This window comes from Dasypus novemcinctus, chromosome 11 (genome assembly GCF_030445035.2).
Source record: "Dasypus novemcinctus isolate mDasNov1 chromosome 11, mDasNov1.1.hap2, whole genome shotgun sequence".
In the NCBI taxonomy this organism is placed as follows: Eukaryota; Metazoa; Chordata; class Mammalia; order Cingulata; family Dasypodidae; genus Dasypus; species Dasypus novemcinctus.
In genome coordinates this window covers 41757888-41774453 of record NC_080683.1, presented here as the reverse complement: position 1 = coordinate 41774453, position 16566 = coordinate 41757888, and the positions used below count along the sequence as shown (strand labels likewise).

The 16566-nt window shown below is 39.8% G+C and overlaps 1 protein-coding gene across 1 annotated transcript in view; it reads left to right on the top strand.

The window, feature by feature from the left end:
* COL9A1 (collagen type IX alpha 1 chain) overlaps positions 1–16566 on the top strand; it is a 92214-nt gene that overhangs the window by 23123 nt on the left and 52525 nt on the right. The window contains exons 7-13 of the mRNA XM_004482920.3: positions 5782–5865; positions 6632–6652; positions 8095–8169; positions 8712–8747; positions 8871–8933; positions 14984–15037; positions 15264–15299. Of these exons, the coding sequence (XP_004482977.1) occupies positions 5782–5865; positions 6632–6652; positions 8095–8169; positions 8712–8747; positions 8871–8933; positions 14984–15037; positions 15264–15299 (369 nt within the window). The remainder of the gene's footprint in view (positions 1–5781; positions 5866–6631; positions 6653–8094; positions 8170–8711; positions 8748–8870; positions 8934–14983; positions 15038–15263; positions 15300–16566) is intronic.

The window sequence follows — 16566 nt, the reverse complement described above, 5'->3', positions numbered from 1 at the left end:
TTGCAAAAACTCAGACAGGGGTGATCTTGGTTTGGAACAATGTGGTAGTAGTGGAGATTGTGCAAAGTGGTTAGATTCTGATATATTTTTGAGGGTAGAGCAAATAGGATTTTGGAGTAGGAGAAAGAGAGGAATCAAGGATGGCATCAATATTTTTGGCATGAGTAATCAAAAATGTAGCATTGCCATTTACTGAGATGGGAAAGACTGTGGGAGGAGCAGGTATCAGCAAGAAGACCAGGAGTTGGTTTTGAACAGGTAAGTTTGAGATGCCTACTAGACAACCAAGTAAAGATGTTGAGTGAACAGTCAGATATATGCTTTTGGGGTTCAAGAAACAGGGCCAGGTTGGAAAGAGATATCTGAGTGTTTTCAGCATATGTCTAAAAAACATGAAACTGGATGAAATCACCAAAAGATAGCATAATAGGGAAATTCTAGGGCTGACCCCTGAAACAATCAACATTTAGAGGTTAGTGAGATGAGGAAGATTTAGTGAGATTAAGAAGGAGCAACCCCTGATGTAGGAGAGAACTAGGAGATGCTGGTGTCATGAAAGTCAAGGGAAAAACGTATTTCAAGGTTGACAGAGTGGTCAACTGACTCAAATTCTTTAGATAGGACACAAATGATGAGGACTAAGAGTTGACCACTGATTCAGAAACCAGTGAGGACAATCGCGAGGAAAGCAGACCTACCTATTGGAGTGTTGGGGGTGAAAGCATGACTGGAAAGATTTCAAGAGAGAAAGGGATGGAGAGGAATTGGAGGCAATATATATAGATAACTCTTACAAGTTTTGTATAAAGAGGAGCAGAAAATAAGATGGTAGCTGAAGGGGATGTGGTAAGAGAGGGGATTTTTTTTTTTAGTTTGCAGATGTCTCAGCACGTGTCACCCTAGTTCAGAGCATAACATTTTTTTTGATGCTCTACAGCAGTAACTTGATTCTGCCTCAAAGGAGCAGGCATTTGCTATCAAATTAATCTCTTTGAAAAGTTTCTTTAAATAATGCTACTTTTGCCTGTATCAAACCCTGTTGCAGAAAACTCTTTGATGAAAACTTATCTATGCACTAATATTCAAATTTCTTAGCTTAGAATTCAAGGTTTAAAAAGAAATTCTGGCCTCTACTCTTTGTCCTAGCTAATATGATCTCTTTTATTGATTGGTCTCTCCTTTTCCACTCTTGCATCTTGTGTTGTCATCCCTCTCTTCAGAACCCTAACCTTTACTCTCCCCATATGTGCTTACGAAAATCTGAAATGCTTTTTAGGACCTCACTCACATGTTACATACTATATGATCTCTTCTTGATGACCTTGGTCATAAATGTATCTCTCTAATCTAACTGGCTATAGTGTTTATAGTCAAAAGCATGTTTTGGGTTATATACTGCCAATATACTAAACATTTTTGGTTCTTCCTTAGTGTCTGGTTCTATTTACATGAATGTGTTTGTAAAGGTATGTTGAATGAATATGAATGCATTACAGCAGCTTAGGTCTGCAAACTCCAAGGCTACTCCTCTCCCTTTCCTTATGCTGCCTTAGTCTTTGATATGACCTGGATAAGTGTCACCTCCTCAGATTTAACCACATTCCTAGCACTATGTCTGGAAATACATGACCTAATCTGCATAGAGTTAGGGAAATTTCTGATTTTGAAGCACTTAGAGCCTCCTGTCCAATAACCAGGGCAGAAACCAGTAACCTGAATCAGGTTCTATATACTGGAAGATACAAGCATTCTGTCATAAATTAAAAAGAAGGATATCTGAGAAATCAAGTGTTTTTTGAATTCTCTGTCGTCACTGGGTAGAAAAAAACTTGGTGAAACATCTTGCACCTGCTAAATATTTGTCTTCAAAAAAGCTGGATTTGAGGCATTTTATACTTGTAAAATGCAATCACTTGGAAAAATCAAGCCTTATGCCATTCTCATTAATATTGAGCCATGTTCCATAGTTTGTCATTAAAATTCTCTCTCAGGAGGAAAAGATAGTTGTCTGTTATTAGTTTTTGTCTTGTTATTGTTTAGTTCTTATGGACAGCTTAAATACCTCATTAATCTTTCTCAACCACCTAGCAAGATAAGTAGAAATCACATGTCCCATTAAAAGATAGAGAGCTGGAGCCAAAATACCTTACGTATTTTGGATTTATACCTTAGGATCTTATAGAAAAGAATTGGAGAATTTCAAATCTGGGCAGAGGTAAGATTTCTTACACTCACACAGCTTGGTTTAATTTGAGACAATGGAAAAGCATTTTATGCTGAGAGGATGGATTTTGCTAGGTCATTTTCTATTCTATCCAATCAATTAAAAAAAAACCTCTTTATTTTTCTAGATGTATTTTCCTCAAGTCTTACAGATTGTGAACTCATTGTAGGTAATGAGATATCTTTGCTTTCTCCAGAAGTTTTCCTTAGTGTATGGCTTAATATTGAGACCTCAAAATTTTGACTAAAGGGTTAAATTAAAATATTTGTCATATTTATTTTGTCACTGGGAATTCAAAGGGAAGAATGATTTCTTGTTTGAAAATGACTTTTACTATGGCACTCTGCCAATCTTCCTTCAAAGTAATTAATTTGCAAATTGGTATTCATTACTGCATTCCAGAAAGGTTGTTGTCTAGATGATTATTAGCATGTAGGTGGTGTTTATATGGATGCACAAATGTGTTCAGAAACCCCCGATCTATGTGACACTGTGAATAACTCAGCCTGTAGGCACAGATAAATTGCTTTTCATTCCACCATTATCCCATGCCACAACTGCATCTTGCATACTTAAATAGGTATACCATTTTATCCAGAAAGAATTAAATTTGGGGTAAAACAGTTTAATTAATTACTTTGCATTTGCAATAAGTAACTTTAATGAGCCATCCAAACAAAGGATATAGGTTTCTTGCTTAGCCAAATAATTAAAGTTTCTCGGGACAACTAAAGTAGGAATCATTTTTTCAGAATATAATGCATGCCTAGTTTGAATTATCTATTCAGAAATTATTTAGTGAATAAAATTATGTGAGTGGTCTCTTCTTTTGAGGGTTGTGGTGGTAGGAGACAGGTTTTCTTACTATGACAAAATTTGTATCTGCATCTTGTAATTCTTTTTCCCATGGGATATTTTATTATGCACATGGATATGTAACTGCTGTCAGTTTTTAGAGGAACACCAGTAGTTTTGCTTCTTTTTATATATTTAAAAAAATATATGTTTATATATTTTTTTAAGATTTATTATTTATTTCTCTCCACTTCCCCCCTTCCCACCCCCCCGCCACCCCGCCCAGTTGTCTGCTCTATGTGTCCATTCACTGTGTTCTTCTGTGACCACTTCTATCCTTATCAGCAGCACCAGAAATCTGTGTTTCTTTTTGTTGTGTCATCTTGTTGTGTCAGCTCTCCGTCATCTTGTGCCAGCTCTCCGTGTGTGCAGTGCCATTCTTGGGCAGGATGCACTTTCTTTCATGAGGGGCGGTTCTCCTTATGGGTCACACTCCTTGTGTGTGGGGCTCCCCTATGTGGGGGACAGCCCTGCATGGCAGGGCACTCCTTGCGCGCATCAGCACTGTGCATGGGCCAGTTCCACACGAGTCAAGGAGGCCCGGGGTTTGAACCACGGACCTCCCATGTGGTAGGCGGATGCCCTATCCATTTGGCCAAGTCCGCTTCCCTGGATATATTTTTATAACCAGCATGCAAAGGGGAAAAATCTGAATTCTTATGAAAGTTTCTCAGTGTAGTTCTGAAGTTTTCTAGCAGATTTTGGAAACAAGCCTACACAATTTTACTTCCTAGAAGACCTATTCTTTTCTATTCATCTTTAATACAAATGTTCTATCACCAAGTGTAATGGTTACCTGCTTAGAAAATTATGATTCTTTCTGGAGACAGCCCGAATTCTTCTGCAGTGCTGAATGGGGTAGTAGAAAAAACACTTGGTTGAGAGTCTGTCACCTTTGAAACGTCAACTCTGCTGTTTACTAGCTATGTGGCCTGTGGCCAAGATTTAAGCTCTCAGACCCAGTTTACCCATCACTTGTTTGAGGTAGTACCAGGTATTTAGTAGTCATTAAAGAAAATTTAGTACCATTCTTCCTTTCATCTTCCATTTTAAATTTCTACTGCTAGTTTAGAACAAAACAAAAACAAAATCCCAACCAAACCAGACCTCTTGTAAAAATTACATGTTTGATTAAAGTGATTTTCTTAATTGTAAGAGATTGCGTAGTTTGGAAAATAGTTCTTTGTTGGGACACGGTTGTAAAATAATTCACAGCATGGGTTACAGGTATCAGCATAAAATTTAGATGATTTTCCATCTTAAAATATGTCTCATAAAATTTAGATAATTTTTCATCTTAAAATATGTCTTGACCTAACTGCTCACTTTCTTTTCACCTCCTTAATTCAGTTTTTCCTAAAGAAAATGTATGGTATGGTTGAAAGAAGCAAGGATAGTGCAGGAAGGGGGGAGTTCCAGGACACTCAGAATCATGTGGGAAGGGGCTCAGTGAAGGAATGTGAGAGCTTATTGCTCTTATTTTCACCCTTTTATAAAATGGAAATCTTCCTTTTGTCTGACTTTCCCTTCTTTTATGGGTAGAGGGGAGGGCTTCATCCTCCATTCTCTCCAAATTTGATCTTCCATCCAGGGATTTCAAATCTGGACCCAGAATCCACTTGCCTGGTAGATTGGAGTGGAACTCACTTTTGGATGGAAGAAAAGAAGTGATGTTTAGATTTGGGATCTGTATACTTAACCAGATATCTGCATAATGCCAGGGTGTTGACTGACCAAGAAATAATGGATCTGATCTGAAATACGTAGCAAGGAACCTCCTCAATAAAGAGGGTCAACATGGGGCAGGTTTCCTGTGGAACGGGTCATGTTTTTTGCCTGAAGCTCTATTAGATTTGGACCTGGCAGCTCTTCCCGGCTCTGTTTTCCTGTTCCCTTCTTCTATCTCCTTTCACACCTGCTGAAATGTAAGATGTTCTCAGGACACATTTTGATTTCAAGGGTCTAGAAATTTCACATCTCTTCATCCAATGAATAAGAGTATATAAAATTAAAATATTTTCTCTTATCTTTTTACCCTTTCCAAGTCCTAAATTTCCCCCTCATGCCCTCTAGCTCTGGCCCTTCCTTTTTCTGCATTGTAAACCATTCCATGGAGAATGTCTTCTCTAGCATGTGAATTTCTTTCAAGACTAGAGTCCCTGCCCCCACCCCCCACTTGTCCTGCTGGTTGTCATCTCTTTTGCTGTTACTATCTCCAATCCTCTCCCATCTAAGCCCTTAGAATATATACATCCTGTGGAATTCACAGACCTGGGTTCAAATCTAGACTCTGACACTAACTGGCTTGTGACTTGGATAGTTCTTTGTTCTCATAGGAGTCTCATTTGAATACAATTTATCTCTTGAAGTTGTGATGAGGACCAGAAATAGAAAAAGTCAGAGCAACTTGTCTGTTTCCTGGCTAGGGCTATGCTAAAGTAATTAAGAGCTCATGACATCTACATCCAATGATCAGAGAAACTTAGGAAGGGCTTCTAGATCATTTCCATAGGAAAATTTGTATTCAAGGAAAAGCAAAAGTCCTGGTCCACTGATTTCAACTAGTTCACACAGTAGGTCTCCACTAACTTAGCTATTGGACTATATTTATAAACTCCTCTTTCTTAGATGACCTCCTTTTCTCTTCCAAAAGAAACTGAACTGTCTGCTGCTTTTGTTTTGATTTGTTTTTCCCCCTCCAGTTTGAACTTCAATGGATGCTGATCCATTGCGACCCTCTGCGACCCAGGAGAGAAACTTGTCACGAGCTTCCAGTCAGAATAACAGTGAGTCCCTTACCACCAGCAAAGGCCCCTTCCTCCCATCCTCACCCCACCCCACCTCCCCAACCTCCCCACCTTCTGCTCTCCTTTAAAGAGTCTGGCTTGGCTGTAAGGAACAGACAGCTGTTAAGCAAGCACAGGTTCCTCCTGCACCCTGGATGGTAGAAGCCACCTTAGGGTGTCTGGTTCTACCTTGGGTGGCCTATGATCCTCCTTTCCCGCAAACATCTCCCCAATAACACCAGCTGTCTACTCGCAGACAGCGGCATTGGAAGTCCGGGAAGGCTCCGCGGACAGCAGAGGCACTGGGGTGGGTGGGGCGTAGGCAAAGCTGCCTGTTTAGTCTTGGCCTCCAGAGCCATGGCGGGGAAAGGGTTAAGGGAGACTGTTGTTATTCTATCCGTCCTCCCAGACCCGCAAGCTTTCCTCCAATCCCCAGGACCCTCTCTAGGCCCATTCAAAAGCAGGAGGGACCTTTGCCTCCCCTATTGGGGCACCTTTGCAACCACTGCTCCCGGGGGCGCTTTGTGCGGGGGACGAAGTGCCACTTAATGGGTGTCGCGGATCCTGAAGCCTAGTGGGGTGGCAGGCGAAAAAGCGGGGCGGGAGGATTAGCAGAGGGAGGCGGGCATGGCCTGGACGGCGCGGGACCACGGGGCCCTGGGACTACTACTGCTTCTGCGGGCGCTTTGCCTGTGCGTGGCACAAGTAAGTTGCGCGCGAGTTCGCGGGAGCCCATTCTTACTTTTTCCCATCTTTTCTTCTCCAGCCCAGCCAGACCGCCGACCAGGTAAGCTGAGGTCGAGAAGTGCTTGCATTTCTTTCAAAGGTACACAAGGAAAGGCGCGGGCGCAGCTGCGAATTAAGCTGTGGAGGAGCAGAGCATCCCCAAGGCTCGCGGGCAGCGCGCTTCTTGCACCCACGCGCACCTGCAGTGCCCGCAACTCTCGCGCCCGGGACCCTAAATGATCTCTCTGCCCGGGCAAGGGCGCCTCCCCCCACCCCACCCCCACCTGTCCCTAACACAGCAGACACAGGCGCTGAAGGTGGTTGGTGACCCAAGACTGTGTTTTAATATTTAAATGTGTTGCTTCTTACCTCCCCTTTCCCCTTTGGGCTCAGTCAAGAGCAGGCCTTGGTGGAGAAGGCGGGAATTCAGGCAAGCAGCACTAAAGCTCCCTCTCCCGCAACTCCAGCCGGGGTGGCGACACTAAATCGTGTGCCCTGATGGCGGGGGCTGCGGCCGGGAGATTGGAAAGAGCGACTTTGGCTCCCAGCACTTTTTCCTCAACTTCGGCTCTGGCGTCTCTTCCCTCCCGCGCCGGAGAGGGCTGGGCAGTGGCTGGGGAGCCCAGCCACGGTTTTAGATTTCACTTACAAAGACCCCATTGTAAACTGTCTGGTCTTTGGAATTTAGAAAAACAAAGTTTTCCACGATGAACTAAGTCTTTTTTCTTTCTTTTCTTTTTAATTCAGCAGAGGGAGAGTTGGAGGAAGGGAGGGAGGAAGGGAGGGAGGGAAGGAGGGAGAGAGAGAGAGAGACAGAGAGAGAGAGATCTTAAATTCCCTAGAGCAACAAGTTCTTACAATTTCAGAAGCCAACATTCTCTTCTAGCACTTTCAAAGTTTAGCTGTTTGCAGGTGGAAAAAGGGGTCACATCGTAGAGTCAATCTGAAATTTGGCTTGGTTTTGAAGCTGAGGTGCAAAGACCTCATGCAAGGGAGTGACACTGCAGGTAAATCTGAAATGAGGCCAGCCCTGGGTTTAGTGGCTCTTTGGTCCCACTTCTCCCAAATCTTTTCTACTACAATATTCCCACCAGATTCAACTGGGCAGATCTCAAAGATTAAACAAACAAACACGACACTGTTTTGATATGGTGTGGAGCATCTCCATTCTTGGTTGTTCTATTTTGGCCAGAACAGTTGACCTGCAATGACTGCTTTAATCGAGGTATTAAATGACCCCCATTTTAATTTTTTAATCTCTTTTAAAAGAGGCATTAGATCTTTCCTTCCTCATCTCCCCCTTTGATTTAATGAGCTCTAAAGTGTTGATGGCCCCAGAGTGTGGCCCCTACTCCAACCAGAAGTCGAAATTTGTGCTCGTTTAGAAGTGAGACAAGTTTAATATCTGAGTTTCAAAAACCGGGGCATATACAGCGAGAAAAGGGCCGAGGTCAGGGGCTCGGGAAACGTGCTCCACTAACCTGTGTGTGCTAATTTTGCCAGAGAGGTCCCCCAGGCGTGCAGGGCCCTCCGGGGCCCCCGGGGCCCCCTGGAGTTCCGGGCATCGATGGCATCGACGTAAGTTTCCATCTCTTGTCCTCCCATGGCCCACTGGGTGCACTGTGGGAGAGTGTGGGCTATGATGTGGACCATTGACCATGAGGTGCAGCGGTGCTCAGAGATGTATTCACCAAATGCAATGAATGTCTCATGATGATGAGGAGAATGTTGCTATGGGGGGAGGAGTGGGGTGAGGGGGGTGGGAGGGTATATGGGGACCTCATATTTTTTGAATGTAACATTAAAAAAATAAAGACAAAAAAAAGTTTCCATCTCCAGGTCCCTCTGCTCCCCCAGCCCCACCCTTTCTCTAGAGGCTCAGCAGAATCTTTAGAGAGGGCCTGACGCCCCCAGTAAAGACAGGATTGGACATGTGTGATGGGGGAGGAGGGATAAGCTATGCTGCCCAGGGATTTTCGGGTGTGGGGATAAGATGTGACCCTGTGGGTCATGAACCTTCGCCCTTCGCCCTCATCCAAGCGGTGAACTTGCGAGGGGTTCTTCCAGCGGTTCCCAAGCACCTCTCACGTCTGCGCTCTCCTTTTCTCCTCTTGCTCCAGGGTGACCGAGGGCCAAAGGGTGCACAGGGTCCCGCGGTAAGTTGATCGGCGCTGTTGCACTCCACTTCCCTCTTTTGGACCGGGATTGTAGACAGGTGCGTCTGCAGGCGCTCATTTTTGGACCGTGTTCTCTCTCTCCTTCACCCTCTCGCCGCTCAGGGTCCTGCGGGAGAACCCGGAAAGCCAGGAGCTCCAGGCAAACCCGGGACACCAGGCGCTGACGTGAGTATCCCTTGCTGCTGGGGCCCACCCAGCCCGTGTGTGCGCGAGAGAGTGTGCGCGTGTGTGCGGGGTGAGAGAGAGACATGCACGCACATATTGGGGAGGGGGCGGGGTGGTAGTGGGAGAAGCTCAACCGTGAACGTGAACTTGGCCTCCTAACGTGAACTTGGCCTCCTGGCGCAGGGCGAGCAGCTTCTGCAAAGCGCCTATGAAGGTGCAGAGGCGGTTCTTAACCCTTTTTGTTCCACGGACCCCTTTGCCAGCCAGGTGAAAACCACCCACCCTTTACTACATCCACACTGTACTATTATTATTTAATAAATATTAATATACACACCAGCACCAACATGTCCCCACAAGAGTAATGTGGTTTTTTTTTGTTTTTGTTTTTTGTTTTTAATTTCAATTCAAGCTCAAGGACCTGTGAAAAACCTCTCAGGGGGAGAATGCACTGCTGACATTTCTTCTTGTCAGAAAACAGACCGGTTCTGGGGTCCTGCCCCTAACAGTCAACTTCCTTCTCACCCTTTGAACTCACAGTCCCACCAAGGGGCAAGGGATGTGCTGGGAGGTCAAGGAGGGGCGACCTATCTGCCTCTGCCAGGGCTAGGGCGCACGCCGGTAGTCTCCCCTCTTGAGCTTTCATGGGAGCCCTAGATTAATTTAGAAAAAGAAGCTTCAGGCAGGTGAGGGGCAGGAAGAGGGGAAAAAAGATGCACTTGGGGTGCATGGGAATGGGGTAGCAGCAGGGAAATGATCAACACACAGAATAGAAAATTCAAACTCCAGTTTTCCATATTTCCATGGTGTTTTTCCTTGGCTGGCATCACTGACAGAAATGAGCTGGCCAGTGTTGCTTGAAGATTAGAAACTAGCAACCTCTCCCCGGTTTCTTCAACTGCCCCCCCTCTTCCCACAAATCTGAGGGATGCCCAGATGTTGTGTAATATGGTAAACACAACAGCAAACAGTGTTTCTTAAGAGCAAAATGACTTCAGGATGCTAATCTTCTCCTCTCTCCATGCATTTGACTGATACTTACTGAGGTCCCACTACAAGTGGGCCGTTGATTCTGGCGCTGGGATATAGAATATAAAATATGACATCTGTTCTCAGAGAACAGTGCTGCATCCCTTAGGTTCGCCTTCAGTTTATCACTGTGTGGTTTCCAAAAACAAATGAGTTCTATGTGAAAGAAAGCACCTGGAAACCTTTATTATTTCCAAGTATTTTTGTTTTGTCTGCAGCTTAAGATATCCTTCATTTTGAGAGAAAAAAAGAACAGCTGTACTTTAGTTGGTATTACAACATGATTTCTATATAAGGCTTACCATAATGAGAAATCGGTCTATGCTATTTCCTGCTTTAGAAGTCAGAATTTGTTTTACATTACAAAGTCGTTAGTTTAAACTTCCTATGTTTACAAATTGGAAGTACATGTGGCTTCTAATGACTAGTATTTGAATAATACAAACTGAAGACCAAACTATTATTTGGATTATTCCTGAAATTATATAATTTCTTGCCTATCAAGTTCTTTAAAACACTAAATTTCTTGAAACTGCCATACTATAATAAAAGGGTCTGATAAATACAAGGGCACTTAATAAACTAGAAATAGATAGCATTTACTTTTACCTTTCTTTCAAACTTGGAATTGTCTTTTGTTTTGGGTGAAAAGAAAAGTTCTGATTAAATTAGTTTTCTTTTTTTTTTTGGTGATTAAAGCATAAATGGTTCATCTGAAGTCTCATCTTGCTATTGAGTTGCAGTATAATTTCAGACAGAGAGCTAATAATGCTACAATTTAATGGTGCTTTTTAAAAAAATCTTGATCAACAAATTCGTCTTTACCCTTTACCATGAGGTCATAAAAACAATCTCTGGTTTTTCTATATAATTTCTCCACTTTAACAGAAATTTTGCAGAAGCAATGAAACTGCTTTGAGATCTTCAGAACAACAATGTAAATAACAACTACAAGTAGGCTTTTTCTTTGTCTGTGGTTGTAGTGCCATGATGCATAACAAACCCTGATTTCAAATATTAAGAAATGTAAAAGAATAAGGTTTCTTAGATCATAGAACTTTAACCCTGGAAAACCCTCTTGGAGAAGCTGTTGAAGGCACTTGGCCAGTCTCTTGGGATGGAGGAGGAAAGCAGAAGCAAAGGCCAAAAAACAGGAAGGAGAGAAAAAAGTAGGAAACCCAAATATGTGCCAGTATTTTAGGCATTTCCTAGAACTAAGTAAAAAAGTAACTCTACTAATTTGCATCTCTATACAACTTTCCCCCCAAACACTGTTACATATATTATTTCCTTTAACTTTACAATAACTAGGAAGTAATTTTGGGCTAATATTGTTTTCTACAGATGAGGGAACTGAACATTTATGAGGACAAGTGATTTTGCCAGGGACGCAGAGTCATCTAGTGACTAAGTTAGTGAATGAATCCAACTTCCTGGATTTTTAGACTCTATTTTAAGACAATTGTGCCTCATGCAGATACAAACGAGATTCTTTAGTAAATGAAGGATGGGAGAGAATAGGGAAGAAAGCTTTACCAACCAAGGAAAATGATATGGGTGATTCAGTGGATAATAAAAAATATTTATAATGAATATCTTATAGTTATTTGCACATATTGGTGTGTTGTATATTCTCCAAATTTTTAATTGAAGTCACATCAGACATAAGATTTGGGAGCTGAAATGCTTTCTTACTCAACTCTTTGGCTCATTTGACATTTCCTTATATTTTACATTACATTGAGAATGGGCAACTTTGACACTAATGAAGCCCAGTAACTAAATTAGAATTTGCTGTCTCTTCCTAGCCATAATTATTATTATTATTACTTTTTGTTGGTAAAGCTGAGTGTAGCATAGAAGCTTAAGCTCAAACCTCTTTTTCTTCCACTCTTTGGTTCATTGCAAAGCTGTACTTTTTGGTAATGTTAAAGAGTGGTTGATCAGATAATGTTTGGGAGAGTCTGAAAGGAGCATGGTTCAAAATTAATTATCTTATATTGGGTGGATTTTTGACAGAATAGGTAAAAGAGTTATGACAGCTATGCTTGTAGAATTATGCCTCGAGTCTCATGAGCTGAGCCACTGGAATGGTGGAAGGAAATCACCATTGAGGACTGCTGTTTTTTGCAGAGCAGCAGTGTGGAAGTTCAGAACACAACTGCTTCAGTATCATCCCATATATAACTTTATCTTCATAAACATTCATATGAAAGCAATTCTTTCTGCCAGTGGTAATATTTTCCTCTGTCATTTCTCTGAAATGAGACTTAGAGAGTTTTACTGCAATTTGAATTTTGAAAATTGTGTGTGCATGCTGTATGTGAGTCTCTCCATGTATATGTGCATGTGCATGTATATATGTATTTCAAGTCTCTATTTTCATGCTAAAACTTTAAGCTTATTCTTCTTTTTCCCTTATGGACATATACGATTACAGCTTTGTTATTATCTTGTACCCAAAGGACAAGTATATTGTTATCATCAGTGATATCAAAGCGATATTCTTATAGGTACTATTTTTTTGTGACAGATATCCTATGAATGTGTATACTTGTTATACCTAGCAGATGTGATATGATTAGTGTAATGAGTTATGAAATTATTCTGAAAAATAAGTATAAGTGGAAATAGTTGGGTATTGAAGAAATCTGGTAAGGTCAAGAAGTACAATGCCCATGGTAAATATATATTTATAGATTTTTTTGTTTGTTTGCAAAACACTTTCTTAATGAGGTTTTAAACTCTGTGATGGCAAGCATGTCTTATACTTCATTTGAACTCTTTCCAGCATCTAGAGCAGTGCTAAATATATAATTCTGATGATAATAATAGCTAACATTTATTCAGAGATTACCTTGTGCCAGGCATTGTTCTGAGCACTTAAAATGTGAAGTCCTATTTAATTCTCAAAGTGACAATATTGGGTAGATATTAATATTATACCAATTTTACAGATTAGGAGGTGGAAGCACTGTACAGTTAAGCAATTTGTCCATGGTTGCACAGCTAATTAGTGACAGTCAGAATTTGAACCAAAAAATAAAGATGATGTAGAGTCAAATGCAATATCCATCTACCTAAAAGGCTAACCTAGATTAACTTTATTCAGTGATTATGCATTAAGTGTTTGCTAGATGCCAAGTGCAAAGTGCTGGGACTGCAAAAGACACCTCTTTCCTCATGAAGTTTAAAAAAATTTTTTTTAACATAGTTATTTCATAACAGAACTCACAGTAACATCTGATACCAGAATCCATTTTCAAATTAATTCAAGGAACTTCCCAGTGATAAACATAATTTATCATGTCTTAAGGAAGATGCTCTAAATAAGAAGTGATGTGGAAGTAGTGTCCTGGTTATCAGTCATTTACTTGGTTCTGCATTATTATATTACAAGTGAAATTTTCCCATGTATAGTAGATACTTTCCTCTAATCGTGCCAGTTATCCCAATCTCAGATTGAAGAAGGTTTGTTGAGTCTGAACTTGGGAATTGACTAGGATTAGTCTTGGAGGGTATATGCATCAGTGGTGAGTTAGAGGTCCCATAAGACAACTATGTCATGAAGTTTATAAAATTAATGTGCTGTACAGAAAGTGGTTTCAGAGAGTGTCCTGGATGTATGGTTTGTTGAAATATAAGAGCAAACATTCCATTACCTTAAGTACTCCACAGCTAATCATGTGGGAGATTGAAAAATCAAAGACATCCTATCAAAAATTCTTGCTGCTGTGGTTGTTTAATATTTTTTCTCTTTGGTCAATTTCTAGTAATTAACATTTTCAACTCACTTTTTCCCTACCTTATTAATTTGCTCTATAGACTTGTTAGGGAAATTATTAAATATAGAGAAATGTAAAAATGATGGATAATGAAATTTCATGCAATTTCTAAATGGATTGCATGAAAGCATTCTCTTGATTTTTATGCAAATTTTTATGGATTACATATGGATTTTTGGTGATTCATTTTAAATAGGTCTTTCAGATTTTGAAGGGATCCTTCCCTCAGTTAAACTGTTTAAGTGTTTTAAAAAAATCTTGGTAATAGATTTTGAAAGACATGTATGTGTATGTGTGTGTGTGTGTGTATCTTTAACAAGGTATTATTTCAAGATTACACTGAAAATGCCAATATCTGAAGCTGTCAAAGAGTGAAGAAAAGTAAGATTACAATAAAATGCATCTCTACCAAATATGGAAATTCAGATATACATCTAGTGTATCATGCTTCAATATCTATATATTGAGGATGGCAATAAACTAAGTATTATTAGGGGAAATGATATGTTTAGATCTGATTTAATAACTGCTGTAGAAAGGTTAATGATAGTTATAAACATGGTTTATAATAATAGGCACACAAGAATATATACTTAATTATAACTTTTTATTTTTATCTAAGGAAGGAAATATAGAAATATGCATGCTCTTAAATGTTTCAATTGAAAAATTTAATGTTCTTCAATATACAATTATCATTGCCAAAAGATAGCTAGAGGGCTTTAAGTGCATCTTGACTGTAAGACAATATTGAGATTATTTGCCTTTAATTCCTATTGAAGAAGCATTTTATTAATTCTCAAGACATTATTTCCAAATAGTTAGAGAGACATGTAGTGTTTTTATTTTATAAATTAAATAAAGGAAAAGTACCAGAGTAAATGGCAGAGCCAAGACTTTTTGTCTCATCAGACTTAGTTAGTAGAATGCTATAATTGCTGTTGCATTTTTCAGAGCAAAGACAAAAGAAAAACAAAAAACTCTAAATTATTGGGCAATACAGTGAGTAAGAAGTTAGGAGTAATGATATATGATAGAATTTATCAACATAAAGTAACCAACAGGCAGATCTGTTAAAAGTTATCTTTGAGTAGGATATAGAAATGTATTTCTTTGTAAATATTTGCGTCATACATATATAGTCACTGTGTACATAATTAATTAATATATTATCTGCCTAATGGTTTGCTTAAGCATGCTACAGTAGTTCTATCACAATTTATCTTACTTTATTAGGGATTAACAGGACCTGATGGATCTCCTGGCTCCGTTGGACCAAGAGGACAAAAAGTAAGTTTTCTACCTGTAATTAATTGTTGGAGTATAAATTTAGTGATGTGTTTGCAAATTAACTAACAGATAATTGTAAAACAACTGAAACATGCTGGTCCAACTAAAGTCGGGTTTAAAAACACCAAGATGGGGTGTTCTAATGATTGCAATATGTATGCAGCTTACATATTTACATACTCATGCTTCCAAAAGCTAAGTACAATGAGATTATTTTTATTTTTAGGGAGAACCTGGGGTGCCAGGATCTCGTGGATTTCCTGTAAGTAAATGTAAACTGACAGAATTGAAAATCTCCTATCTTTAGGTAAAATTCTGCCATTCTAAAATTTTAAAATACAGTTTTCTGCATAATATACATGACAAAGGAATTCCTGAATTATCTGCTATTGTAAGCTTTTTACTATGTTTCTGTGGGTACACAATTTTTGAGAAACATCTGTATCTATTTGCAATAGTGTTTCCCAATAGGCGACTCCACCCTCCAAACTCCTCCCTTACACTCTGCCTATTGATAGACATTTCTTGTATGACAACAGTAAATATACTAAATATTCAATGTTTTGGCTTTGCCATCACATAATTTTCTTCATATAACTGGTTTTTCCTCTAATGAAATATCAACAGATCAGGTATTTTCACTTACATGATCTCCTGGTTAGCCTTTTCCTACCTTGCTCAATCTGGTAGATTTGTGTGTATTTATACAAATAAAAAGACTAAGATCTCAGGCTGTTTTACCTTACTATGTTGTTCTTGTCATTAATCTGCATTTCCCCCTTTTTTTCTGCTTGTTCTGTTTGCTTTGCCATATTTCAGCGTCTGTCAACTTTTCCATTATAAGTCTATTTTCAGAAGTGAATCACTTGCTGGCCTTTCTCCCATATGTCTCAATTCAAATCTCAATGTCTTATAGAGGTACCTTTTTTTATTTAGTGAAATTTTTCAGGCATATAGATGCCTGACAGGTGATATAACTTATTGATTACTTTGGTATATTTAAGCATAACATCCATATCTCAAATTGATCCATATATTAAAGTGTTTAAATAGGAGTAATTTTTCAAAGAATGCCTCAAAAGAAATCCACTTATGATTAAAAGATGACACTCATGTGAAATTCTTGCTTTTGGGGGCTGCCTAAATAATTAGAGATAATTATGAAATTATCAGAAGGTATGAACTGCCACTGGAGGTTTCATATATGGATATTGTAGAGAGGCAACTCTGGAATAAAAAGCTGACATGAATATGATATCAGAGCGCTGTGAATAAAAGCTGTCCTAGCCAATGCTGCAGAGAAAAGAGTAATGAGGTATACCAAGGAGAAAAGAGTGACCCTGGGAAGCAAAGAGAGAGAAAACAGGATTCTAAGCAGCTGAGATTCGGATTCAACAAGCATACAGCTAGGGTTTACTATATTTTGGGCCCTGTGCTAGGAACTGGGGCTATGAAGATGAATAAGATGTGGTTTTGATCCCTGATTATACATGGTTTGATGTTAGTAAAGAGATATAAAGTGTTAGGAG